Source organism: Sylvia atricapilla, chromosome 7, assembly GCF_009819655.1.
Source record: "Sylvia atricapilla isolate bSylAtr1 chromosome 7, bSylAtr1.pri, whole genome shotgun sequence".
Taxonomy (NCBI): Eukaryota; Metazoa; Chordata; class Aves; order Passeriformes; family Sylviidae; genus Sylvia; species Sylvia atricapilla.
Window position 1 is genome coordinate 30,600,094 of NC_089146.1, and position 26,814 is coordinate 30,626,907.

Here is a 26,814-nt window from a genome sequence, read left to right on the forward strand (position 1 = left end):
TGGGTGAGAATCAGGAGCTCTGATAATCTCTACAATTCAAATTTATGAAGTTGGATCAGATCCCCAAAACTCTGAGAGCTCACGCAGTAAAGGTGTGATGTTTTATCAACTACTAAAAATTTACTATGACTTCTTATCTGGATTCCAGGAAAGAATTTAGCAAAATGTCATTACTGCTGCACTGTGCTGATTCCTTTTATTCTGAAAAATACAGAGTCAATCATGGTGTGATTCTTTCCCTCTGCATAAAAATGCATTTAGGAAAAGAATGGCAGATGAATTGTCTTACAACTGCACCTTATGTACTCAGGTGTGTCAAAGTTATGGTAATGCTCCAAAATGAAAGAAATATTGTCGTTTAATTTTGATTGAAACAGACTCAGCTCAATAATTTGAATATTTCTATTAAAAGAGAGAATAGTGCTTACATGTTTTGAGTATTTTCATCATATGCCAGGATTTTGATAACTTCCCAGTTCCCCGACGTCAGGTGTCTCACACTGATATGTTCACTTTTAGCCTGTTGAGAGATGGAAAACATAAAGTTTCACCTTGTTACATTCTTCTTTGCCTAGCAGGATTCCCTGCACATGTCATTACTGATGAAGGCTTTTTAAACTTTAATATGCAACATAACATCTTTAAGCCACAAACCTCACATTTTGACAGGCCTGAACTACACTTATCCTTTCCCTCCCATCTATAATAAGCCTTTCAAAGTCATTAAAATAATCTCGGTTTTCAGCACAATTTTTCTTTCAGTTGCCTCCATGTTAACCAACAACAGAAGTGAGGATACACTGCAGGTAAAGTCAACTCTTTGGCTGGAAATTGCAGCAGTCTCTTCATCAGACACAGGTTAAAAACAACAAAACCTAAGTGAGAAGCTCATCTGAGGGTGTTTCCTAGTGCAAAAGGTAAAAACTTCAAATCTCACAGCTTGGATGTACTTTATGTGAGTTTTTTAATATTAGAGTTACTATGATTGGCCTGGATATACATATTCTTAGTTCTCAAATTCAAGACAAACTTTATATAGAAAAGAGGTGACACTTCAGAGGTGATACTCAGTGGATACAAGGCCTGCAAAAAGTCATAAAGGCAAAAAAATTGGCTTTTTTTAAAATCCATGAATTTCTGAACTGTGCCCCGAGCTCCACATCAACAGTAACAATAACCGAGAAGAAGCAAATGCTCATAGATATCCTGTGAGACATGTTGGGAGCTGGAAAGGCAGAACCCAGTCCCTTGGAACTGATCTGTTTCCCAACAGATGCACAAGGAAAGAATGACAACCCTTGCAAGTACCAAATGAAATCAGGATATTGTGCTAGGTGCTGTACATAGGTTTATGAGGAGGGCTCCCTGTTCAGGAAGATTCTGATTCTCAGTGCTGTCTCCAGGAATGATTAAAATGCATATTGCTGATTTATTGTAAGTGACTATTTCTTCTCTAGAGAGAGAGAAGCTGCAACTACTGAAATAGATATTTAAATATTAAGATCACAGAATCTAACAAGAAACAGCAATAAAAAGCGCAGCCAAGCGTTAATAAACATGGTTATTTTTCAAGGTTACAGCCATAATACATAATTTATGAAGCTTGCAGAAAGTTATCGCCTTGATCCATTAAACTTACTTTATAATTCTTATTTTGTGGTTGGGGAAAAAAAAAGAGACTTTCTAGAGTTGCAAAACTCCATGAAAGAAATGTCTAGATACATAAGACATGATTCAATCCCATTTTGAGATTAGTTTCTTCTAAATATTTCATAAGTTACTAAAAGCATTTTGAAAACAATAACCCACACATGCAGCCCTCTATGTTCAGACAGTAAATAATCCATGATAGACAGTAACCTTTCAGACAGTAACTTCTCCCTGCATAAAGATTTAATTAGATGCCTCTGCTAATGTGTTTTGTGTCATTGACACGTGCTTTTCTCAAGTGCAGTCAAAGAAATGCAGCCTGAGAAAGAGCAGCATTTGTTGGAAGATTGATCAGCATCAGTGATTAAATTAAAGTGAGCCATTAAAATTTACTTCTTTATTCCTGCAAGTCCACATTGGTTCTGTTTTAACTTTCCTGCACGTGAAAGCTGATTTCTGTCAATGGGCTGATGTCCCCTCTGAGTGGCACCAGAGAAGGAATGAGAATCCCAGTGCCAAATTCCAGAGTCACCCTTTTCCATGGAGGAAATGCTGTGACCATCTGGGTACTGGTGATCTGCTGACTGCTTTAAATTCTGCAGGGCACCTCACCTGCTGTGCTGCTGTGGCTCTCACAAGGTGTGACAAACATCTAATGTGACAGAGGGCTTTATGTGCAACGGTTAATATACTTTTTATGCCTCTATGTTTGCTTTAGAAATAATGGACAATCAGATTAATGCAGTGTGTAAAACACATCATATAAACATATTTCCTGCCCTTTACTGCTCTGTATCAGCCCCATTACCATGTGGAATGTTGCTTACTGACGAGTAATGGCTGATACATGGATATCACATTTCCTTTTTCTCAGGAGCAGCTACATGCTTAAAGCCAAATTTGTCATTGGTGATACCGTTCAAATTTGTTTATTCACGCTGATGGCAGGCAAAATAGGATTTTTGTTTTGTTTTGTTTTGTTTTGGAGCTGTGCAGAACCCAGGGCTCTAATTCTGCCGAAAAGGGATAGAATGCTAAATTCTGAAACTTAAGCCTGACTTTAAACATTATTCTGCTGGAATTAAATATGTGTAAAAAAGGTAGGCTTGTATTTAATCACCTTACTGGATAGGAGTGGGCTTGATCTTTGCTTAAATTTTTTCCTGAATTAGAATCAAGTTTCATGGGCTTTTTAGTAGCAAGAAATGTCAAAGCCTACAAAGTTAAGGCAAATTTGATTGTATCTGTAACATCCTTGGGAATGTTGCAAGTGAACATTCAGATCCAGAGCATTATTATTTCATGTATTTTAAAGGTACTTATTCATATTGTGAACGACTTAAAAAAAAAAAAAAAAAAAAAAAAAAAAAAAAAAAGATTTGATTGACTAAATGCTTTTGCTCAGGTGTGAATTTTTATGTGGTTATTATAACAATACACCTTTACCAGACTGTCATCTGAGTTGCTGTTTTCTTTAGGAAATAGAATTTGACACGTCTGTGATCCCTTTTATCTTCACTGACTCTTTCCTGATGTATTTACTCTGGTGTATGAGTATCTTTGTTCTTGTTTCTTCAGGTTAAACTGTCATTAAAGTTCCATTGTTCTTGTTCTGTCTGCAGTGCACTGTGAACATATTTCAGACTTAATAATGTTCATACCAGAACACTGTCATAAAGGCAGATAACAGAGCTGCCTGGCAGAAACCTGCTATTTTGATGTTTTGGGTACCTTGGTAATCCCTTCTATGTCACATGGCTCTTCTAAAGCACCTGTATTGATGCTCTGATGATTTAAATAGATGCCTTGGAGTGTTCCGTTCCAGGGCATAATTTCCTTTATTAGTTCATCACAACTCCATACTGGTGACCTTCAAAGTCACACTGCAAATTTATCTCCTTTCAGATTCTTCTTTGGAAAAGGTAATGACCCTGGGAAATGGCAGCCACTGAAAAATGTTGCAAAGGGTAATAAAAGTGTCCTAACTTCCACACAAATTTTAAGTTTGGGTATTGCTTCCCTTCACTGTTCTTTAAGAGCAGATTCTGAATAGACATTTAAAATTATTTTTTTATTTCAAAATATGCATGCATAGTGTATTTAGAGAAGGTAGAATTAGTGTTTCCTCTGGAAGAAGTTATAAACACGTCCCACTGCACTGAGAGACAACCTGGACAGGCCAAATGACCACGACACAGGAGTTCTGATTAAACTGAAGTTCAGGCCTTTGCCTGGACCGCAGCAGAAGTCCCAGATAACCAGCAGGATATTAAAATAGCCTGTATTTTACATTAAAAACCATACTATGACAAGCAGCCTGAGCAGAGCCTCACCTGCACGATGAACATGGCTATGTGGTGGAACTCGCCGCGGCCGCCCTGCTTCACCGGCACGGTCATGAAGAACTTGCTGCCATCCTTGGAGAAAACAGGCTCCTCATTCTGCAAATGCAACATTCTGTCAGGCTGGCACACTTTTCACTACACTTCTTAACAAAAGACCAACCTAAATTCTATTGTCTCCTTGGTTTTGCTGTGCTCAGGACAACATCCTTAGGTTTTAAGAATATTCTGCTAAGTTTAACAAAAATGTGGCAGCTAAAGCTGAATGTGGTTCATGCCATGTGCAATCCTGTCCTAAAGGATTACAGCTCTTGCAGAACTCTCCCTCACAATGAAAGCTCCGGTAATCTCATTCCTAACGCAGGGGGACTGTCCAGGACAGTGTTCTTTACAGACATACAAATAATGGCAGAGATAACTCCTACAGCTGAGAAGGAGAACAAAAGTTGCAATGGTTTGGACTCACTGAGAACATGATTAATGCCCATTGATCTTGATAGAGTTGTATGGAAAAAAATAAGCTCATTGAAGTGATTATCTGAATCAGGGCTTTACCACAAATTGCAGCCTGATGTGATACCATCTCTCCATGTCTACCTTTGCACAGAGATATTAAAGCAAAGTGGCTTGCTATAAAAGCATTGGGGGTTTTTTTGTTAAAATGATTTCTCATTTGCACATTGCAAAATGAAGCCTGAAATGTGGTTTAAATAGAATGTGTTTCATCCAGTTATTGGACAGTTCTGAAGCTATGAAAGTGGAATAATTGGCTGATATATTAGTTAAACATATTGTTCTGGGTATGAATTTAGAAATATTTTACTTTCTCATTCCAAGTATAGCCCATATGACCTCTAATCTTTGAACTCCTTCTGCCTTAATTTGGTGAGATCATTTTTAAATCAGAAACAAATCACAGTAATTCACTGGAATGGGATTCATCTGGTCTGTCTTCCACCATCCCAGACTTAAGGAGTTAATCAGCTGTTCATCTAAATGCTTACTGAACTGAATCCAGACAGACCAGAAACTGAAGGGAATATTGCCTCCAAAACCCTCACAGGTGTCTCAGGATTTTATTAGCTTATAAAATAACACACAGTTAAATAAAAATGACAATGAAGCAATTATGCATTATGCATCCAGAAATAGCCTTTATACTGTACCTGTTTAGGAAGCCACAGGTCTGACTGCATTTCATATTTCTAAAAGAAAAAAAAAAAAAAAAAAAATAAAAAAAGAAGAAAAATTGCTTTTATGGAAGAGCTATGGATAAAAATTTTTTCCCCACGTTCAGCAAAAGGTGTCTAGCTATTTCACAGGGATTTTTCCTACTGTGTTACAATCTCCTCATCCATTTGCTGGCACTTGTGTGGAAACAAATGATAATTTAATTACAAAGTCAGCTGCTTTATTCAGAGTTTTTGGTAGAATTCCACAGGGGAATTAAGAATGCCATTACAGTCCTTTCTGATTAGCTATCAAGAAGCTTTACACAGGCAGTTGTATTTGTTTTTTACCTCTAGGCATCATCTGACAACTGGATATTTTAGGTGCCTCATCAACACTGGGCAAACAGCCAGCATCAGGCTCAAATTGGGAGACCTTTTCAAATCACAATCTCATGCTTTTAATGGTTGTAAAACAAAAATAAAACAAATTACTGAGTTTTTATTGTTCATACTCATATTTTACATCATGTCATTTGAAAAAAAGAAAAACCAAAAACAAAACCACAAAACAACCAAATATCATGCACACATTGTTGGAACAAAATATATAATATATATCAACTGCTGAAAATTGTCATAGTTGCAGTGAAGTAATGAAAATTTATTGGCTATAGAAGAATCTGTATGTATATGGCCTGAAAAATGAAAATCTGTAGCTATATCAGCAGTTGGTTTTACACATTCCTTTTTGAAACTGAGGACGTGTGCAACATCCTAGGGAGGAAAAAAAAAAGGTTTACAGCTGAAATCAAATGGTGTGATACAAGGCTAAACTCTCACAATATTTACCCTTTCCTCATCCATTAGGGATTTCAAGAGCACCACCTTATCCCAGAGGGTGCAGGAACCCTCCAGGATGAGCCAGGCCTGGGCTGTGCTCACAACAGCGAGAGTGCATCACCACCCTTCCTCTCTCCCCTAAAAATGCCCTTTGCTGCACTGTAAGCATTCTGGAGTGGGATTTCTCAGTGTCTCTCTCTTACATTATGTCCTGGATTACAGCTCCCTGGATACCTACATCCAACTACTCCAATTGACCTTGGAGCACAGAAAGGTTTCCCTCTCAGAAGCAGCTGCAGTGCTTCAGGACCAACTTTCTTAACAAAAAGACAAAAGGCTCGCAAGAATCAGGTGAAAAGCAACCAAATCTCCATGGTCACAATCTGAATGCATACTCTGGGGATTCATTCACAGTTCCTGAGTGAGGAAAAGCATCCTCAGGAAAAAGCAAAAGAAGAAGACAAGCTTGCAAATAATCTCTAACGCTTCAATATGACTGACTTCAGTAGCAGACACTTTTGACTCAGAGGCCAACATTAATCACTCATAACCATTTACACTGCCAAATTATACCCTCTGCTTTGGAGCATCTGTTGGTACTGATATCAGCATGCATAGAAAATATTTATCCTTTTAGCTGGTTCTGGGAAGAGATTGTGACTCAGAATGGGAAAGCAGCCAAGTGTGTTCAAGACAGAAGATTGACTGCAAAAATGGGGAGATGTAATGCAGGAGTGTCAGGAGTCAAAGTCTGGGTCTTGGGGTGGAATGTGTCTGCATTCAAAGAGAAAAATGTATTTCAGTTTGGCTTACATTAAAAAATGAAATATCCCTGTTGACTTTCAATTTTTTTTTCCTGAAGTTTTTAATTCTCCAATCAAATTTGAAGGAGTTATAAGAATTTTACACCTTTTCCTTAAGTGCTGGGAGAGACAGAAAGATCTGAAACAAAACTCTGCAGGGGGAGAGAGGAGAAACCAGTCAGCTGAAAATATCTGTCAGAGGACAAGCTTGTCACTGCTCTAGCTATATCCCAAGTACATGATGTTCAGCAACTGCAGCTTCCAATGAGCGTAATAAATGAACAAAGCTGAGTAATTCTGAAAATGTCACTCAAAGTTGCTAATTGCATGAAGTCAGTTCATCATATTTGGAATTTTCTCACATCCATTTCCTCCCAGTTGACTAATTATATTCGGCTTGCAACTACTGCATCTGCAAACTGATTTCCAAATATCTTTTCCTGAATATGAAAACAAAATGCAGAAGAAACCTTGAAAAGACACCTTGGGGAGGAAAAAAAAACAAACAAACCAACAACACTAAAAAAAACCCAACTTACCCTGGTACAAGCTCCAGTTGTGGTTTCACAAACTGTAAGGATGGAGATATTCTGAGCTCTGTTTAACCATCTCACCACAGCCTTGGTGTTGCTTATCCATTTCACCATGGTGATATAATATTCCCTAAGCAAAACATTTGAAAACACAATGTTCAGGCCGTTGCTATTTCAGATTCAAGTTTAGGAAAAAACCCCTTTCATTTATAGCAGTTCATTCAAATGCTGAATTTGTACTGCATGACAGTGCCAGTATTAAAGGATGGAGAAAATAACCCCAAATGTCCAGCATCTGTGTTCCTGCAAGTGCTATGGCTCAGTCCTTCAGTGTGATGCTCCCCTGGGAAATTTTTGCATATATACACAAACTTTACCAACTGTGAAACATATGCTTGCAAATACACATGAACTGTGTACTTTCCAGCCAGCCCAGAAACAAGCACTGAATTCCCACAGAAGCCAGGGTTTTTCCTACAACAAATAACTTCAGATGACACACATTTTTGGCAAAATAATCCAGTCCTACTGTCAAAGGGGAAAAAAAAAAAAAAGTTCTGAATTATTAGAGTGCAGCTAGAGCCCACTTCAAAATTATAAAATAACAATTATTTCATAACAGGACTTCTGGATAAAAGGGAGGTCCCTCTCACTATCAATCTGTTCCTGTCTCTGTTTTAACAAACAGCTCATAATATCAGCCAAATTGTCTGTCCCTCACCAACCCTGGCTGAGCACGTGAGGCTTCCTGGGCCCATGGTATGGAGGATCCAGGTTCTAGAGGGTCTAGTTTGGGTTCTAGTGCTCTAAAGTTCTACTCTGGGGGTTTTTTAGTGTTCTAGGGTTCTAGTTTGAGTTCTAGCATTCTAGTTGTCTAGTGTTCTAATTTGGGTGTTGGAATTTGGGCTTGGGTTAGGGTTCAGACTTCAGGTTTGGGTTCAGACTTCAGGTTCAGATTAGGGTCTGGGTTCTAGGTTCCAGTTCAGGTTTCAGGTTCTAGGATTCTAGTTCAGGTTCTAAAGTTCTAGCTCAGGTTCTATGGCTCTACCTTGGGATCTAGCCCAGGATCTATGGTTCTAGCTCAGATGTCCATGGTTCTAGCTTGGATTCTAGGGGTTCTACTGTTCTAGTTTGGGTTCCTCCCTCCTCCCAAGACCCTGCTGGGCTGTCAGGCTGGGGATGGCAAGAGAGGACCTCTTGCAGTCTGTCACTCCAGCTCAGCTATTTCCTCTCCCCCACTGGTGGCAGCTGGCAGCTCTCAGAGCCCAGCTGAGTTATGTCCAACAGTGGAGCAAGCTTGTCTGGAAAAACCTCACACTCCCCTTTAAAACAAGGGGCTTAACTTGAGTATAATTGGGCTTTTAATCTGTTACTGATAGAGATCTCATTATTCTTTGACAACAGGCTTTTAATTATACATTCCAAAGCCTCCTCACTGGATCAAAGACGCTGAGCAGCACCAGATGCAGAGCTTCACACAGCAGAGGCAGAGATGGGAGTGCACTGTGCCTTCACCCAGCCTGGTGCTGTGTTGGCAGAACACACCTCAACAACCCAGCATGCACAGATTCCTCTGGTTTTCACACCTGACTTCTAGTAAAGCGGATATTTTCACATCTGGATACCAGAAAGATAAATAGAAATGGGGACTTCAAGTGTGTTCTGAGTCTGATATTTACCTTCTTTTTTTTCCTCCTTTTTTATGCTTTAACAAATGGTTAATCTTACTGAGGGGCAAAAATGTATGCACAAGTAAAACAAGATCTACCATGACACCAGGTGACAAAGCAGGAGAGCAATCTGTGTCTCCAAACTCCTCAGGCTCTACTGTATACACCTCCAGCTTCCTCATAACCCCACTTAAAATAGGAAAAAAATAAGTGTATTCTGGACAAAAGACTGAAGCAAAATATTAAATGATGTTGGTCACTGAAGAAATCATAACTGTACACATGAAATGCAAGCACCAAGGGGGAAAGAATAATTGCATGAAATACAACCACAAATCTGAAGGAAGACTGTCAGTCATTTTGTGGCATTAACAGCAGTGGCAAATTTTTCTACAGAATTAAACTTTCAGGAGTAAAATTTACAAGTGCTATTCCTATCTTTATATCAGAATAGCCTGAACAGGACTTGGGACATATTACCAACCACCTTTACAGGATCCCTAAAAGAAGAAAATTAATTTTTCATTGCATCTATTCATTGAATTTTTCACTGAATTTATTCAATCTTACATGAAGTTCCCACATGCCCTAAAAATCAAAGAAACAGTTTCATGTCTTCAAATGTCCTACACCAGACACAATTTGGGACAAGTTGAGATTCTGAATGTTACTTTTTGTGGTTAACCAACAGAACCTCTTTCCCCTCCCTCTTCCCTCTCCCCTCCCCATTTCTGTGGTTTCTCTGTATAGAATCTCTCCATAACAGCAGATGGTTATGACCAGCACGATAGCAATTTCTAAAATATTTTGGCCTTGAAAGATCCTTAAAACTACATGGGACAATGAACCATTCAATTTAATTCTGAAAGTCTCCCATGACTTATTTACTAATGACTCCATAATGAAAGGGTTAGAAATGCACTGAAATAAATTGACTGCTAAAGGTAGCTATTATCTTTACTAAAAAAGCTCATACTTTGGAAAAGAAAAACTCCTTCCAATCATTACAAGCTTCAAATAGTTTCATTCTAGAAAAGCCTGCTTAAAGCACATTTTTCACACATCTACATATATGGACATATACAGGTTGATGACCAGTGTGAAGACTGTTACCAAAATCCTGAGTCAAATTCACAATTTACAGTAAAACTGGCTCACAATTATACAATCTTTCTAATCTTTCTAAGCTTTGCAGCATGTTATACTTTAACAGTTAAAATGAAGAAGAAATTAACCTTTTTTCCCTAGGTTTAAATAGATTTACTCAGTCTTCTCATGCACTAGCAAGCCAGAACTTTAATCAATTGAACAACAACAACATCAATATCTTTATGAAGAACTGCCAAAGACAACCCAAAGATTTGGCTTCAGCTTCAAGAAGACAAAAAATGTTTTAAGATACTAACATTCATATTTGAGTCTACTATTACTTTCCATCTGCTGAGGAGACAGAATGAATCTGAAAATCCTGAAGTGAAACCACAACATTTGAACAACATTTTCAAGATTATCTTTTCCTTGGGGATTTTTTCTTACACATTGCTTTCTTGCTTAACTTCTTTGTGCCTTCTGACACTTAAAGTTCAACTTTATTGCCATTAAGGAGAGTGAAGACGCTGATCTTGATGGCAAGAAATCTCTTTCAGATCTTATAGCACTGTTTAAATTAATGAAGTGTTAGAAAGCAGTAGCAGATTTTGTTTTTAAGTAGCCGCCCATCAATAGAAAATACTTCAAAATGCTCAACTCATTCAAAATAACTTCTCTTACTAACACAATCAGTAAGCATTCCAGTCGACACTAATAATTTCATCATACCTTGACTTAAAGCTGTCAGGTGGCATCAGTTCCAGGGTATGTGCTGGTCCATAGAGATTAACTACAAACAGCTTTACTGTGGGGTTTGTTTGACCTGCCTTTGGAAAAGAAAAAAAAAAAATAAATAGGAGTTTTAGAGGCACTGAGTCAGTGACAGCTAAGCAGATTCGCTTGTTAACATAATTCAGTATCTTTATAATAATGAAAAGTTATTAAAGTTCAAGTATCTTAAATCTGAAACATTAATTCCATAGCCACATGAACCACACAGATAAAAATATGTGTTGGGTGATTCCTTCACCACCCTTTCCTGATGGAAGACCTTCCTGTGCAGAGCAAGTGACCAGCACTAGAAGTGGCTTTTCCCTGTCCAGTGAAGTCACTGCCAAAACACAGTCAGCTCCTGAATCTGAGCTGACTTAATCTTAGCCTCCAGCTAAGCCTTTTTCAGATGCTATTGTCCCTTCTGAAAAGCTTCACTGCCTCAGTCTGGGACAGCATTCTTCCTCTCCCTTCTCTCTTTTTCCTTCCCATTTTCCCCTCAATCTTCCTTCCCTTGTTTGCTGAGCTGAAAATCTCAATTTCTGGCCTGCACCAGCTGCTTTGGCAGGCCAGCTCCAAGGGAAACAAAATGCTTCTTGTTGCTAAAGGGGAACAACGTGGCAGTTTGATAGATGTCCACTGGGAAGAGTCTGATAAATCTTGAGGAGCTATGGGGAGGTGGGGATCATCCTTCTCCCATAACATGGCTCGTTACTAAGGGATGCTCCCGAGATGAAGAGAAAGCAATGGAAATAAGAAGAGAGGCTCTGAAGGGCTGCAAGGAGATGCTGCTGCTCCCACATCCCTGTCCTAGACCTGCCATCCCCAAGTTCCAGTTACATGGCACAGGAATTACACTACATAACACCCTTGGGACACAAAAAATGAAGTGTGCTCCTCAGTAGGGCTGAACCCTGCTCAATACTGGAGGGAAAAGGCAAAAATCACTGATTCTGCAGATCTACTACAGTAAACAACAAAGCTGTATACTTGGCTCTCCACAGGATTCACCCACAAATTCCTTTAAGAAATTTGGTTTATCTCAAAATAAAGTCTGAATGCTGTATCCACTCATTTCTGAGTAGTATGGAGCACAAGGAAGTGGCATTTGTGTGTTTTTAACACTGCTAGGACAAAAAAAAAAGTTCAAAAACCTTTTTTTTAAAGAATACAGTCTGTGCGTATGACAAGGACACAGACATGGATAAGCATGTTCCAGTGTTCACAAAAACATGTGTGTTTCATTTTATTTTTTAATCCTAGTTATAATTTTCTCTGATGGTTGCACCCTATTATAAAGATCAAATCTTTTTTGTAATCTTTGTTGCTACACCACCAGCTTCATTACCAATTAATGATGTTTAATAAGTAGCTAAATTTGCATTAAATGGAGACATTAAATAAAGATAATGCTTTTTCATTAATGAGATTACTGAAGTAGAATTGTGTATCACTTTTATGCTGAATTGCTAATGAAACAGAATTACTCCTTTCTCGTTTACAACGCTGACTTAAAAATATGCCTTATTTTTTTCTTTGCTCTGTCACTCAAGGCCTTTTGTTAATGCAAAAATATAAACGATCCCCAAAATTACTGTTGTTTCATTATTTCAGAGTATTATTTCATAGCAGAGATATATTCTATTTTTATAATGTATGTTATTGTTTCAAAGTACGTGGTACACTCTTAACTGTTCAGCCACCAAGAATAAAGGTTCATCACCAAAAAGTAGTAAAAGGAATAGCAAGGTAACAGGAATATTTTCTAAAGCTGAAAATGAACTTCTCCTGAAATGCCAGAGGAGCAATATATGAGTGGAACTGTTAGAAAGGAACCCAGGCACTTTGAAACTGTGTGCAAGGGCTGGCTAAACTGGAAAATCAAAGCAACAGATCTGGAGGTACCTCACCAGAAAATCCCCAGAAAATGAGAAGTGATTTCAGGCATTACCCTTGTGGGGGCATTTCCTTCACTTTCCAAAACAAATGTAAAAATCCTTCTTTAAATCTTATAAAACACTGATAGTTCTAAATTTTTTTTCTCTTTTTCATGGCCCTAAAAATACGTTACTGTGGCTTATCTTACCCAATGCCAGTCTGTCACATTTATTAATAACAGCACAATCTGCTGAGATCTCTGTATCTGGGAAGGAACTTGCTCTGTGCTCTGCACACAGAGTGTCTGACTCCAGCACTGCTGGGGCTGGATATTTTTTCTACAAAGTCCTTCAAATGCATTATCCTTCTCACTGAGGTGCTGGATTGATTTTACCAAGCCTAAATATCAGTGATGAAATTACTTTAAATTAGTTAGTCTGCTGTCCCCTCACTCAATAGTTTCTTTTCAGGTGTTACAGTCTACTGAAAAAAAAAGTAATTATTATTTCCTAAAAAGCATCATTAACAAAATCAGGCTCTGTTATCGTCTGGAAACACTCTTTCCACATGTCTGAATATTATCAGTGAGCTCAGAAGAGGAGGTGGGGGTTGCCTTCACACTCAGCTTACCTTCGGGTATGGGTACTGCTTTCCCCTTGGGTACAGACCTCCTGTGAAGTGGGGAATAACCATGTTGGGCACCAGAGAGTCATTGATGGTCAGGAAGGCCAGTCTTTCCCCGTCTGGAGACCACCAGTGGGCAATGTGGGAATGAAGGAGCTCCTCTGCAAAACCAGATTTCCTTAGGGTCCATAAAAAAACTCACATGTAAGTGTCCAGCTCGTTCAGCTGGCACCTAGTTATTCACCCTGTGCCAACTTGTAATTTCAGCAATTTCACATCACCCTGGGTGGAATGGCTGCATAACAAGGAACATTGAAGGACAAAGCTTGAAGCATTTTCCTCAAATCCAAACTTCCACTAACATCCATAAATCATCTAAATGTGAAAGGTGATTGTTGTTGACATATGCTTAGTTCTATTGCATTCCAATACATGTGGATTACTTAAATTTTAAATAATTTTAAATAATTTGTAGGTTTGGGATATTTTTTGGGATTGCAAATTATTTTAGTTCTCTTAATATAGAATTTCAGTATACCTGATCTCTCTGAGTTGTGGCACATGATAACATGCAGATCTTCACACAGTCATATTTATATAACCATTTTGAAGTGCAATATTATGATTTTGTTGTCTCAGTCTAGTGGACAGCTTTAATTCTTGGGAAGTTCAGTTTTTCTGGAGTGAAACTTTTTGAAAATCTGAACCAGACATTTATTTTTATCCAAATTTTATTTGCTTTCCAAATGCATCTAATTCTCAAGAATGTCACTCAATGTTTTCTTACATTCATTGTTATTGTATATCACAGTCAAAATAAACAAACCAGAAACAACCACAGGCACAGAATCCAAACTCCTGGAATCCCAGTACAGGAGCTCCTGAGAAATTCTGAATTCTCTCTGTACAAGTCTTCTGCTTCCACTTGTGAAAAGACTTAGAATTTTCATTATGTATTTGATACGTTGGCTTGTTTAGTAAGGATGTTGTATTTAAATCTGAAGAATTTGGCTGGAAAACTAATTGAGAATAGTGCACTAAGGGAAAAGGCCTGGCTGCATACCTAATTTGAGAGCCTACCTAACAAAACTGCTTAAACTGTCAATAGAGACTTTCCAAGTTGCTAATCGGATTCTGAGGGTTCTGAAGCAGCTTAATGGATTGAATCATCTAGGGTTAGGTGAAATGAAGCTGGGACCTATATTCAAAGTCATATATTCTGGGTCATGCTTCTCTCCCTGGCTGGATAACTAAAACCTTTTACACACGAGAAGAGCAGGGAATGACTGGTGAATATCAGATAGCAAAAAAAAAAAAATCACAATTATGTTTGCTTTAAAATATTACTGTTTGCACTTAGGCAAGGTTATTCACACAAAGAAAAGCTATTCCCAAAGGCTTTGTAAGGTAAAATGCTAATAACAAACTCATGAAATGATAAAAGAAAGCAAATGAGGTCAAAGGAGGAAGAGTGCTCGAGTCAACTGAAAATCTCTCAACTTCACCTGGACAATTTTCAGCCTGCTCAGCTTGTGATGCTGTTAAAAATCTCTGCTGAAAGTGGATGGGAAAGGAGCAGTGTGTTCCTTCATGCCAACAGACATTGGGGTTCTCAACAATGCACAGACAGATCCCCCTCCCAGCCTGACCTCCATGGGCTTTAGAACTGGGAATAGCTCTCTGCCTGCCTGCAGCCCTGGGCACCCAGGGAGTTCTCTGCAAGTCAGGAAAGGCAACATCCCACTTGGGATCAAAAAACTGGGAAAGCAAGGAGCAAAGAAGGCTTCTTCACTTAAAGAAGGCTTTAGGAAATGCTTAATGAGGAAGGCTTTGGGATCATCTCCCACACCTCAGACACTTTTTAGTCCCAAACTAGAAAACTTTTGTTCTCCTGGCTATGACTCTTATTCACTTCACTTTGATTTAGCGAAAATTTGATATACTTCATCAATGAGCTATATCCGCTTAAATTCTTCAATTTGCATGCTGTCGTGTTGGATTTTAAGATTATTAAGTGCATGCAAAATGATATTCCATTTAAAACATGTTTTTTTTTGTTGTTGTTGTTTTGTTTTGAAACGTGCTGCCACATTAAAACATTTCAAAATACTAATGGAAACCTTGGAAATGGGAAACTCTCAGATACAGGCTGAGGGATGCAAATTACCATTCTAACTTCAGAGTTCACTTGGGCAGAGATTTAAATAAAAACAACCCCATGGTGAGCTGTTTGCTCCTAACTACTGCAGTGCCAAGAGGTGTGGATAGACGATTTTTAAGGTGAAGTTCTATGCTGTATGGCATTAACATCATTCCTAAAAAAACTCTTCACACAAGAAATTCTATATCTCAGGTAACTGAATATTTAACACTAAGCTATTTATCGATAAAATACATGAGTCCCATAGCAAGAGTAGCTGAAATGTGTGTTAATTTTAAGCTGTTATACCAAGCTAGATAATCTGCTCCCTTTTTTAGATTTTCTTTTTCCTTGAATTTGCCATTCTGTTAAAAGCATTTTGAGTGCAGAGAGAAACATTCTGTGGTACTGGCTGTAGAAGACAGACTGAGCTATCCCTCACTCAAATTTGGGTTTATTCTTCTCTGGGGATGTTTGAACTGTAAAGGGATCATCACTGTTGTCCCTAAAAGCAGCAAACTGAGCCCTTTCCCTGCTCACTTTTACATAGTACCAAGTATTCATTTGTAACATTCTGGCTGGAAATTAATCCCTCTTTCTCAGAAAACACTGCTGTATGCAGGCCAGCAGCCAATACAAAGAATGAGCAGATACAAAAGCAATCCTGCAGGAAAATGAGAAGGGAAAGGAGCAAACCCAACCTCAGCGTTTTCTGAAATGAACAGATTCGCGCTGTTGGATCTGTACAACGACCTTTCATCTGCTTTAATAAACAGAAATATTCGTCCAGCTTACCTTCATACAACCAGTCTGCAATTCCATTAAAAATAATTCCTTCTTTTCCTGAGGATGTCAGGCGCAATGAGCTGCTCTTTACATCAGGCTGATAGTAGATGTTATTTTCAAATATATAAATCTGGAGGAGGTAAGAGAGACGGAGAGAAAAACCAATGTTTTGGTAGATATAAATGAATGTTCAGCAATGAATACGTAATTTCCTCAGGCTCAGAACACTCTACAGAATAACTCAGCGTGAGTTTCCACCAACATTGTCTTCATATTCCATTTTATTATAAAATTGGTCAAACTAAACAAACTTTTAATACTTACAGCAAGCAAAGCCTTCCTTTGAAATTGCCTTTCCAGTTGAAATACTTCTATTCATTTAAAAAAAATATTATTACATTCCCCAAAATCATATAGGAGACAAGTTTTACAACAGTTGAATGAATAAAGAAATTTTCATCTGGTTTTCTAACTGTGAAATGAGACATAATTCTGCAAGGAAATACAGGATAGTACATACATTATAAATGTAAGTTACAGCTTTGTATCATGGTGTGAGAACACACTGGAGAAGCAAAACCAAATAGCAGCCTGCAGTTAACTTTTCTCAGCTTGCTGATGACTTCTGACTGACACACCAATGTTTCACCTCAAGTGTACTATATAAATGATCTATATTTTTCAAGTCTGGCCTCTTCATCCTCCTTTTTCCTTCTTCACTGCCACTCATTAGCCTTGTCTGCTCTTCTTTCCCTGCTCACTTTGTTGCAAAGGGTACCAAGTTCACTCATTTTGTGAGGCTGAGCTCCAGGTTCCATGACAAAGTGCAATAAATCACAGTGGCCATGTGCGCACTTCCACAGCTTAACACAAAAATCAAAGCAACAGCAAGATTTCTGCGCCACCTCAATTCACACTGAGAAAAGGCATCTGTGAAAGGGCTAAAGAAGCCCAATGCCACAGAAAATTTTGTTACACCATTTCACTGATATACAGTGTCTCAGGGAGTGTAACGGGAAGTAAATGTATTTCCACCAAAGACTATTTAAAAAGCTTGGCCATTTATTATTCTCTCATACTTCTATAATAAACGGCTTATGGGAAAATACTAACCAAAGAGCAAAGTTTTATCATCACTATTACTGCTGTTCCCTTTGCTTCTAAATTACCATCTGAAATAGATTTCCCTCTGAGTCCCCAAACTAATGATTTTTAACAGTAGCCACTTGATGATTTCTGCTGCAGAAAGCTATAAAGCTGAGGCTGTTTCATACCATGGGCAATGCAATGATTTTAACCATTACTGGGAACTGGGGGTGACTTGGAAGTAAGTCTTTTATGGTCAGAATTCAAATCACAGCCATGAGCTCAAAACTGAACCAGAAACTGTTGAACCATGTTGAATACTCCACATGTACTGAGCATTATATTGGTACAGAAAATTTCTGGGAAGCTGATGTATCACCCAACATGTACAGCCAAAAAAAAACCCAACAAAAACAAACAAACAAAAAAAACAACAATGAGAGAATGCTGGCTGGATCAAGCTTTTGAAATAACATCTACAAGAACTTCCTGTAAATGTGCATTTCCACACTAAAAATGCACTTTTGTTCCTAACATAAAAGAAATGAATACAAGTGAAAACAAGGCATGGTTAACTCTAAACCAAGAAAACTAAAATAATTTAGCCAAGCATTTGTTATTTATGTCAGCTAAAATTATTGCTATCAGACTCCATTACAGGTAGACTAGTGAACCACTCCCATGAGTGAACCACTCCCACTATTGCTTCCTATGAACCAACTTCTTACAGCTGACAATCTCTTCTCATATAAACAGCAGTTTTCAAGAGGTTACCAAAAAAGCCTGCTTGGTCAAATGATTCTATTTATTTAATCTTCTTGAATTAAAATAAATCAATCTAATTAATTTTTGAAGCTCAGGAGGATGATTTTTGTTCTCTCCCCCCTTTTCAGGCTGTTAGTCTTCTTGATGGTGAAGGTACCCACATTGTCTTGTCTCTGCAGTGAAAACTTTCACTTGAAGTGATCAGTGACAAAGTACAGGATTAAGAATTACTTGTTTTATGACTGAACCCTGAGAAGGCTTTTAATCCTGTTATTACACTTAGCAGGCATTGCTAATTCCATTTGACAGATCGCAGATAAGTAAACATCTCTGAAGGATACTCACTGTTGTACCATTGATTGTGGCTGTATCATCTTTATTTCTCATTCATTTTGTAAAGAACCTTTGTCTCCATCCTAAACCAGCCCTCAGTCACCCCCTGAACATCCTCACAATCTTAGTCTACTCTATCATCCAAAGTTTCCCTTCTCCCTTTGCTTTCACTCCTGACACATATCCCTTCAACTTTGAAAGCTGCTCCAAACCCCACTTTTTTTTTTTTTTTTTTTTTTTTTTTTTTTTTTTTTTTTTCCTTGAATGTACCTATTGGAACACTTTAAAGTTCTTGAAAAACTTCAAAGTCACACAGCAGCTTGAGCTAGCTGATTACTTGCAAGCCTTGAGCTCAGTGATTACTTAAATTTGACATTAAGAAGGAGGAATGTGCCTTACCTGACTTCAGCAGGTAGAACTAAAGATGTGCCCAAAAGTTTCCAGGAAGGGGACTTCACACAATCCATCACTTTGTATATTGTGTTTTGAGCAACATCACATAAACCAAACTTCCCCTTGCTGGTGTCTCTCCACTCAGGTATATGGGAGCAAGTAATAGTAAAAGGCTTTTCTTAGTATACACTTGGGTCTATTTACTACATCACAAGTACTAAAATGTTGACTGCAACTACTCAATCTTCCCAAACTGCTAAAAAAGGAGTTGCTACTTGTGTATCAGACAGGTTTTCTCAAGAATACATCAGTGACTTTGTGCCCAAAAAGCTTTCACAGCTTTCAGGTATGATGATAAGGAAGTAAATTGAAAAAGGCACAAAGTGGAACCAGGATATGCTACTGTATGTGAAAATTATTACGCTTTTTTTAACCTCTTCTCTTCTATTCATCTTTCATGAGTATTCTTAAAAAATTAAAACAATTTTTAGCTGAGACCCTCAGCTCATAATGCTGTAAATTGGAGTAAATGTCAAAACCTACTGCCTTCAAAATTATCTGACTTTCTGTTTTCTTAGAGATTTTGCACATCAAGTCTTAAACCAAATGGAGAAAAACTCCACAGAATTTGTTTAATTATTTTATTAAGTATTTTCCAAATAATGAAAAACACCTGCAAGAATCTTTTGGATTAGTGAGATATTAATTCTTGGTAATGATCACATTTATTTCCACCAACTGTGGAGAATTTGAGGCCCTCCTTGCTCTAATGTTCTACCCCAGCACTAATCCATCTCATTCTTCCACATCTGGCATCCTCTCAACCATTTTTTCATAAACCTTCCTCTAAATGAATTCTTTCCAAAACACTTATTTACTGTTCGTAACATGTTTCACAATGACAGGATTTTCAGGCTGAGGTCTGGAGCAGAGCACCCAGTCCGAGTTGGTTGCAGATGGCAGACAGCTGTGAAAACAGAGACATCCACTCCCCAGCTGAACAGCAAACCCAGTGCCAGGAGCTGGAGAGGCCCCCCGTGTGTCTTTAATCATTTCAAACACTTCAGGCAGAGAAAAGCTGCTAAATTACAGAAAAACGCTCCACTTTTTTCCCTCTTGGTGCTCCACTGAAGCCTCCTGCATGGAGACACCCACACTCAGCCCCTCTCTGATTGCAGGGCAGCTTTTGGGGACAGCATGAGCCTTTTGGGCTCCAGCTGGGCAGCAGCAGCAGCCTGCCCAGAGCTGCTGGACGTCACTCTAAAACCCAGGTTTTTTAGGTGGAAGAACAGCAGAGTTGGTCTGTTCAGCCTAGAGGAAGAGGAGACTGAGGGGAGATCCCACTGCAGCTAAACCTTCCTCGTGAGGGGAAGAGGAGGGACAGACATTGTCTGTGCAGTGACCAGGACCCAAGGGAATGGCCTGAAGTTGTGTCAGGAGAGGTTTAGGTGTATTAGAAGAAGGTTCCTCCCCCAGAGGCTGACTGGGGAGTGGCACAGACTGGAAGGAAAGAAATGGGCAAGTGTGTCCACAGGTACTGCATGAGCATGGATTCATCACCTTGTTCAAAGAAAGGGCCAACCAAACTCTAAAAGCTGCAGAGGAAATGCAGCTGGAAAGGAAACAAAGAAGTCACCTGTATTTATACATCTTTGGTTAGAAAAATATCCGTATAACAAGCACTGGTCTCTTTCTGCACAGGTTAGAGTTCTCCCTCTGATGCGAGAAAACCATCAGATTCTTCCACAGAATCTGGGACCAATAAACAGATAAATAACTGCTCCAATCAGGAACAACTTCAGCCCTCCCACTTAATACCCCAGAGAACGTGACAGTCCTCCTTACTTCTCAAACGGAAAATATGAGCTGTGACAAGGCTCAGGAATTTCTGATTATGCCCAGAAGGAGACCTTCAGGCATTCAGGAGGTGCTTCTGCTGCAGAGCTCCTGCAGCTGCTAATGACAGCGCTGAAGACACCAACCCACAGCCTCCTCAGCCCTGGCTCTCTGCTGTGTGACCTTGGCAAGGACAGGCAGCTCACCCTCTCTGGGCCAGCACAGCTCAGAGCTCAGCACCCCATGGACAGAGCTCTGAGCTTCCCCTGCGGCTCTGCAGAGGGGCAGGAACATTCCTGCTGCAGGAACCAGCACACAGACAGCTCACACGGCTGCCCCTCAGCACACATCCCACTTGCTGCTTTCCGAAGCACTCAGCAAAATTCCGTCCCTTCCTGTGAGACTGCCAGCCAATTAGTTGGATAATTAATTCTTCAAAAGCTTCAAGATGCTTTTCCATCTGGCCTTGCCTCTTACCATTTGTTTTGTCTCCTGTCTTACCACACATTATCCAGGGCCAAATCCAGCTGCCCCCAGTCAGATCACTCGCTAAGATTTCCAGATCAAATATGTTTTCTCGCTAAAAACCATTAATACAAATAATATCAGCTATTCATGAGCAGAACAAAGTCAAATAAAGGCTATTTTCTTAGTTGCCCTGCAAATATTGTACTTTGCTCCTAAGAGATTAAGACACAACTTCTCCAGTTTCAGACAGTGCTAAGTTTATATTTCATGATAACATGTATGCATACATATATTTTGTATATATCCAAATAGTTGATGCCCTTTTGATCTAGAACATATGGAAAGTCCAGCACAAAACATGGTTTTGCATTGAAGAAATAAGTAAGTGGCATATAAAATGAATTAATTAACTTTAGAATTATTATAAAATCTTTTTTTATTCTAAAATGTGGCCTCAACACCCACTGTTGCTTTCACCATAATTATGAGAAAATGCAGATATCCATGCACTTCCTTCAACGTGTAAGTAATATTAGACCTAACTTTGGATTGCAGGAAGAAACTAAAATCAAAGCTCCACATCCACATCAGGACAATTTGGTTGCCAGTTTTCAACAGCTGCTATTACAGTAGCAAGTTTAGTTTTCATTCAAGTATTTAAAGTATTTGTTTCTACCTTCTGGTTCACAGATCTGAAAAATTATAGAAATAGCTCCACTTCAGAAATTTACAATCAGTTTTCACCAATTTAAAAAATACTGCAAATCACCCCTAGGATCTATCAGTGCAATAGCTTTCAAATGAATACCTGGCTTGATATTTTCTCTACCACCATTCAGCATCCTCCAAAGCTCTGATAGACAATTTTTTTCCTGAGAGGCACTGATTGTTATTTTTAGTCACAGTGTAATATCTGCTCTCTTCTTCAAGTCCAAACTGAGCAAATATTTTCTTGTCATCTGTGGTTTCACTTACTATACCCCTAGGACTCACAGACTTAACCTGAGATTGTCAGACCATTATTATACCCACTGATACAGAAGATGAGCACCCCTTCCTGCTCTTTTTCCTTGCCAAAGTCTTTTCTACTTGAAGCAGATTCCCGCTGAAAAACAAGGTGTAGTTAAGATTATGTGTTCTGTGTGCCAATGCAACAACAGTGTAACCCCTTTTTTCTTTTGATTTTTGTTTGTTTTTTCCCTTTCACAGTAAAGCTAAATGCTCCTTTGGGGAAGAAGACATCATCCAGAAGGACTGGATTGAACAGAAGTTTGCTGTACCAAGCTAGAAGCTCCATGAAGGCAATCCAAACCTCCTGGCTGTATCAAAGCTCCTCTGTGGCCAAGAGCCACAGGGCACATGCTGGAGAGAGCCACAGAAATCCTTCAAGGCTCTATTTGGGAGCAGGAAAGAGGTGGTTTTCCCTGTGCTCTGTGCTGACCTGGGGATGTGATGTCATTTGGCTCATTTTTATCTACAGAGTCTCCATCTAGAGACTCATAACTCTGCTGGCACAGGGGTCACTCAACCTGCCCATGGTCAGGACAACATGACCACCACCAGCCTTCCTGTGACAATGCTCTGGAGTATATCCAAATTAGGAACTGGTTTACTGCTCCACAGAGGTGAACTGAACACACAATGTGTAAAAAACACATTGACAAACCACATTTCTGGGAAGCACTTTGCACTTTGTTGGAAAAGGAGCAAAATCAAGGGTTGGTGTCTGACATTTTTGGCCAGAGTCATCAGCTGTGGAAGAAGCTCCTTGGTCATGAAGAGGACACTCACTCATTGAGAAGCAAGTGAAATGCAAGGTGCCAAACTTCCATCCCAAACACTCATAGTGCATTTCACTGGTGGGACAGATTATCCTGCTAATGCCTTTCCTACATGTCCCACAGCCATCTCTAAAATCATTATATTTCTCTAGAAGTATCTAGAGAATTATTATATATTATTATATAACATCTCTAGAATTATTGTATTTCAGATAATATAAACCACAAAAAAGTGGCTTATAAAGCTTTCATAGGTGTGAATTTAGAAGGTTAGAATAACATTCATTAGCGACTTAGCGAGTTACAATTATGCAGACTTCTTCCAAAAGCCTTTTTTTTTTTTTCTTACCTCTTACAAATTTTCTATACAGATCACAATTGTTACAGGATGACAATTTCAAGGGAAATTTTACGGGATTGTATAGCAAATCAGCCTCATTTCCTCTTCCTTTTCCCTACATTATATCTGTATCTATTTAGACTGTGAACTCTCACAAACAGGATTGAAGGCTACAATGTCTGATCTAGTTTGCAATACAGCTGCTTTGCAAGTCTCCAGGAGTGCTTGAATGGTTGTGATCGCTGCTCAGCAAACGATTTTTGGTGGTTTTTTTTGGGGAGGGTTGGTTTGGTTTTTTTATTTGTTGTTGTTTTTTGTTTTTTTTGGGTTTTTTGGGGTTTTTTTTTGGTTTGGTTGTTTTGGGGCTTTTTTTGTTTTTGTTTTTTTTTTTATTATTATTATTATTTTGTATCCTTGTTTTTTTTTTATTGCAGGTCAATCTGCACTGGTACAAAACTTTCAGAGCCATTCAGCTCTGACTTGCTCCAGCTCTTGCACCACAGAGCACTAAATTATGCAGGTACTGGGCGCCACAGGCACCATGAGCTACCTAAGCAATGTCTGGCAGTGGAGAAGTATCTGCCCTTATACGATCCATGGTCCAAAAAATCATCAGACACATTGCAAATGAGGTGGAAACCAAATAATCGATAATAACAAAATTATTATAATTGTAAGCAGTAAGAATTATATTCACTCTTAAAGGTACCAATTTTCTAAAGGTTGTGATTGACCTGCACAACAATCCTTTTAGAGGAATCTTTAAATGTTTAATTATGTTGCAATCAAGGCAGAGGGGAATTAGCTGTTCATCAGGAGGAGACATGGAAACCTCAAAGCACAGACACCCCGATGTCATACATGACCCTTTTCTGATGTCAGTTACAATATGTTAATTTTATTTTTGCAGTAATCAAGCTGCCAGACATAGCAGGAAGAACAGAACACTGAAGCACCACTTTTCTTCTGTCTAGATTAATGCCACTGCATCACAGTAATGTGTTAGCACAATCGTTTCTGAACAACCACAAACAATCTACAAGGCTATTATATTTAATTGCTATTAAGATAGTTTATAAATTCACTGTAAACAATAGCAAGGATGCACTCATAATGCAGCTATAAGATTAGTTACTAATGTCATGACATAAACCAGGCCATGAACTCAGAATATCAGCAACTCCATGGTAACCCAAATGTTTATGTCCTTGATTTCCAATAAATGCAGGGAATCATTGCCCTCTTTTGTTTCAACACACATTAATTATGTTGCCTTTCCAATGATATTGGACCGTGATGCTCACTAAATTCACACCCTGCCTCATCCCATGGCAGCTTACCCAGGAGAGCAAACATAGTGTAATAAGCTATATAAATAAAATCACGCACAATATCTGAACTACGACCTACGCAGAAAGCTGCTTCATAAATCTGCTGCACAGATCACAGCAGGACTGCCTTTCCCCCAAGCTGATGGTCTGGATCTGCTGCCTCCTCCCACACGGAGCTGCCTGAAGAGCTCTGCTGGCTGCAGCACTGTGCAAAATGTCTCTGAGGACTGGGCTGCTCAGGAAATCTTTGGCTAAGTGATGTGAAGAACAGCCTTACACAAAGACAGTGCATGCTCAGGAATTCCCGCTCCTCCTTCCTCACACTCACTGATTGCTTCTGACTAATGAGGCAGCATGGAGCTTATAACAAAATCATAATCTGTCCTTACCATAAAATCTTTTAAAATGATCTCTGGTTATTCCAGGCTCATCTTACACTGATACCAAGCATTCAATTACACCCAGACAGATCAAACCGTAGCAAGCTAAACTGAAATTTTTTCAACCTAGTTACTCCAGAAGGAAAAAAAAAAAAAAAAAAAAAAAAAAAAAAAAAAAAAAAAAAAAAAAAAAAAAAAAAGCTGGGGGACAGAAAAATATCTAAGGAAATTGTAAGGGTCTAAGGGCTTTGTATCAGAGGAGGAATCTTCTGTTTTCTTTGACAAAATGTAAGGAAGTAGCATTATAACTCCAAGAACAAAAGGAATAAGATAAAGAATTGAAAATTCTATTTTCAAAGTGGTGGGCAATCCCTGAGAATTTTGTATGAAATACAACAGACCAGGGTGCCTCTGAGCATCTCCTACACGAGAAATCTAAAAAAAGCTGAACACAAAGGTTTGTGCTTTCAGCTGCCATTGCTGACCCACCCATCTTGCTGTTTGGGACACGTGCCTTCATCTCCCCACTGCACACAGGGTTCAAGTTCCCTTTGTTTTGATGACGGGCCAAAATTTTAGTGAATGATATCCACCTGTACAGACTCCACACTGCACATCCAATGCAAGAAACACAGTTTGTCTTAAAATATCTCATTAGGAATGAGACAAGGAGGAATTAGGAAATTTTGACTAGCTTTTAGAGCAGCACATCTGTTTGGGATAGTTCAGTGTCTGGGAAACAACACTTGAAAATCACTATTTGCTTTCCTTCCACACAAAATTTTTCCCTTCTATTTCTGCAAATGCACTGTCTCCTGCCATAAAAGGAGACGGAAATCAATGCATTGTTTTCTCTTAGATATCAACAGTACACCTGACCTTTTAATCCTTATTCTCCAGGCCTTGGAGCTGCCAGTGGAGATACATTCCTCACAGCTACACATCCACGAGCAGTTCTTTGCATTTCACTGTCTGGTTCAGGCTGAGTCACCATGAAAGCTTAAGTCACTTTAACACAGTGCAGCAAAAGTTAAATCAGCTCTGATCTTTCACCACAAACACAGTGGGGTACTCATAACCCCACTGCAGGGAGAAAGAAATAACCAAGGATATATATGGGCTGGTGATGATGGAATTTCATGTCTCCTTTTCAAGAGGGACTAGGCTAAAATAGAGAGAAATAGCCAGGAGAACTGAGCATACCCAAAGCTGTTCAACCTTGCACAGTCACTATCACTTCCACTGACAGAAACCTGTCTGCATTTCTGATGGCTGTTACACGCTGAATGAGAAAATAGATTTTAACATACAGCAAACAGAACCTGTAAATGGAAGAGGTGGAAGAACCGTGCCACAGAGCAAGAGTTCAGCGGAGTTTGTGTCAGGTTGGTTTTGCCACTTCAGTCTATTCCCAGCAGAACTCTGTAGGCACTGGTACCACCCCAGAAACTCCAAAGTCTTTTACAAGTCTTCTGCCAAGCACTTTACTAAAGGTAAATAAAAGTTACATTTACAATTGATTAGAACAAGCTCTGGCATAGAACCTGAACCACCTGAACCAGAAAGGCATTAGAAATCTTCAGACTCTACTGTTTTAACATTTTAGTGCCCTCCTCTTTGGAATCTTTCTTTTCCAAGGTGTTAAGGAGCATGGAATATAGCTACTTTATTCGGTTTTGCTTTTTACTCTTTTTTTCTATTTGCCAGAAAAAAACGTTGTTTACTTTACATTACCAACAGATGGATATGACAAATTTTCCATCCCATCCTGTGGTGTATCTTTTTTTAGTCACTAAATATGAA

At 38.9% G+C, this 26,814-nt stretch overlaps 1 protein-coding gene across 1 annotated transcript in view; it reads right to left on the reverse strand.

Moving 5' to 3' along the window:
- The window catches only part of DPP10 (dipeptidyl peptidase like 10), a 194,453-nt gene that overhangs the window by 25,631 nt on the left and 142,008 nt on the right, over nucleotides 1-26,814 (reverse strand). Inside the window, exons 7-13 of the mRNA XM_066323135.1 lie at nucleotides 16,308-16,428; nucleotides 13,379-13,533; nucleotides 10,829-10,926; nucleotides 7,347-7,470; nucleotides 5,159-5,197; nucleotides 3,984-4,091; nucleotides 429-520 (exon numbers count right to left, since the gene is read on the reverse strand). Of these exons, the coding sequence (XP_066179232.1) occupies nucleotides 429-520; nucleotides 3,984-4,091; nucleotides 5,159-5,197; nucleotides 7,347-7,470; nucleotides 10,829-10,926; nucleotides 13,379-13,533; nucleotides 16,308-16,428 (737 nt within the window). The remainder of the gene's footprint in view (nucleotides 1-428; nucleotides 521-3,983; nucleotides 4,092-5,158; nucleotides 5,198-7,346; nucleotides 7,471-10,828; nucleotides 10,927-13,378; nucleotides 13,534-16,307; nucleotides 16,429-26,814) is intronic.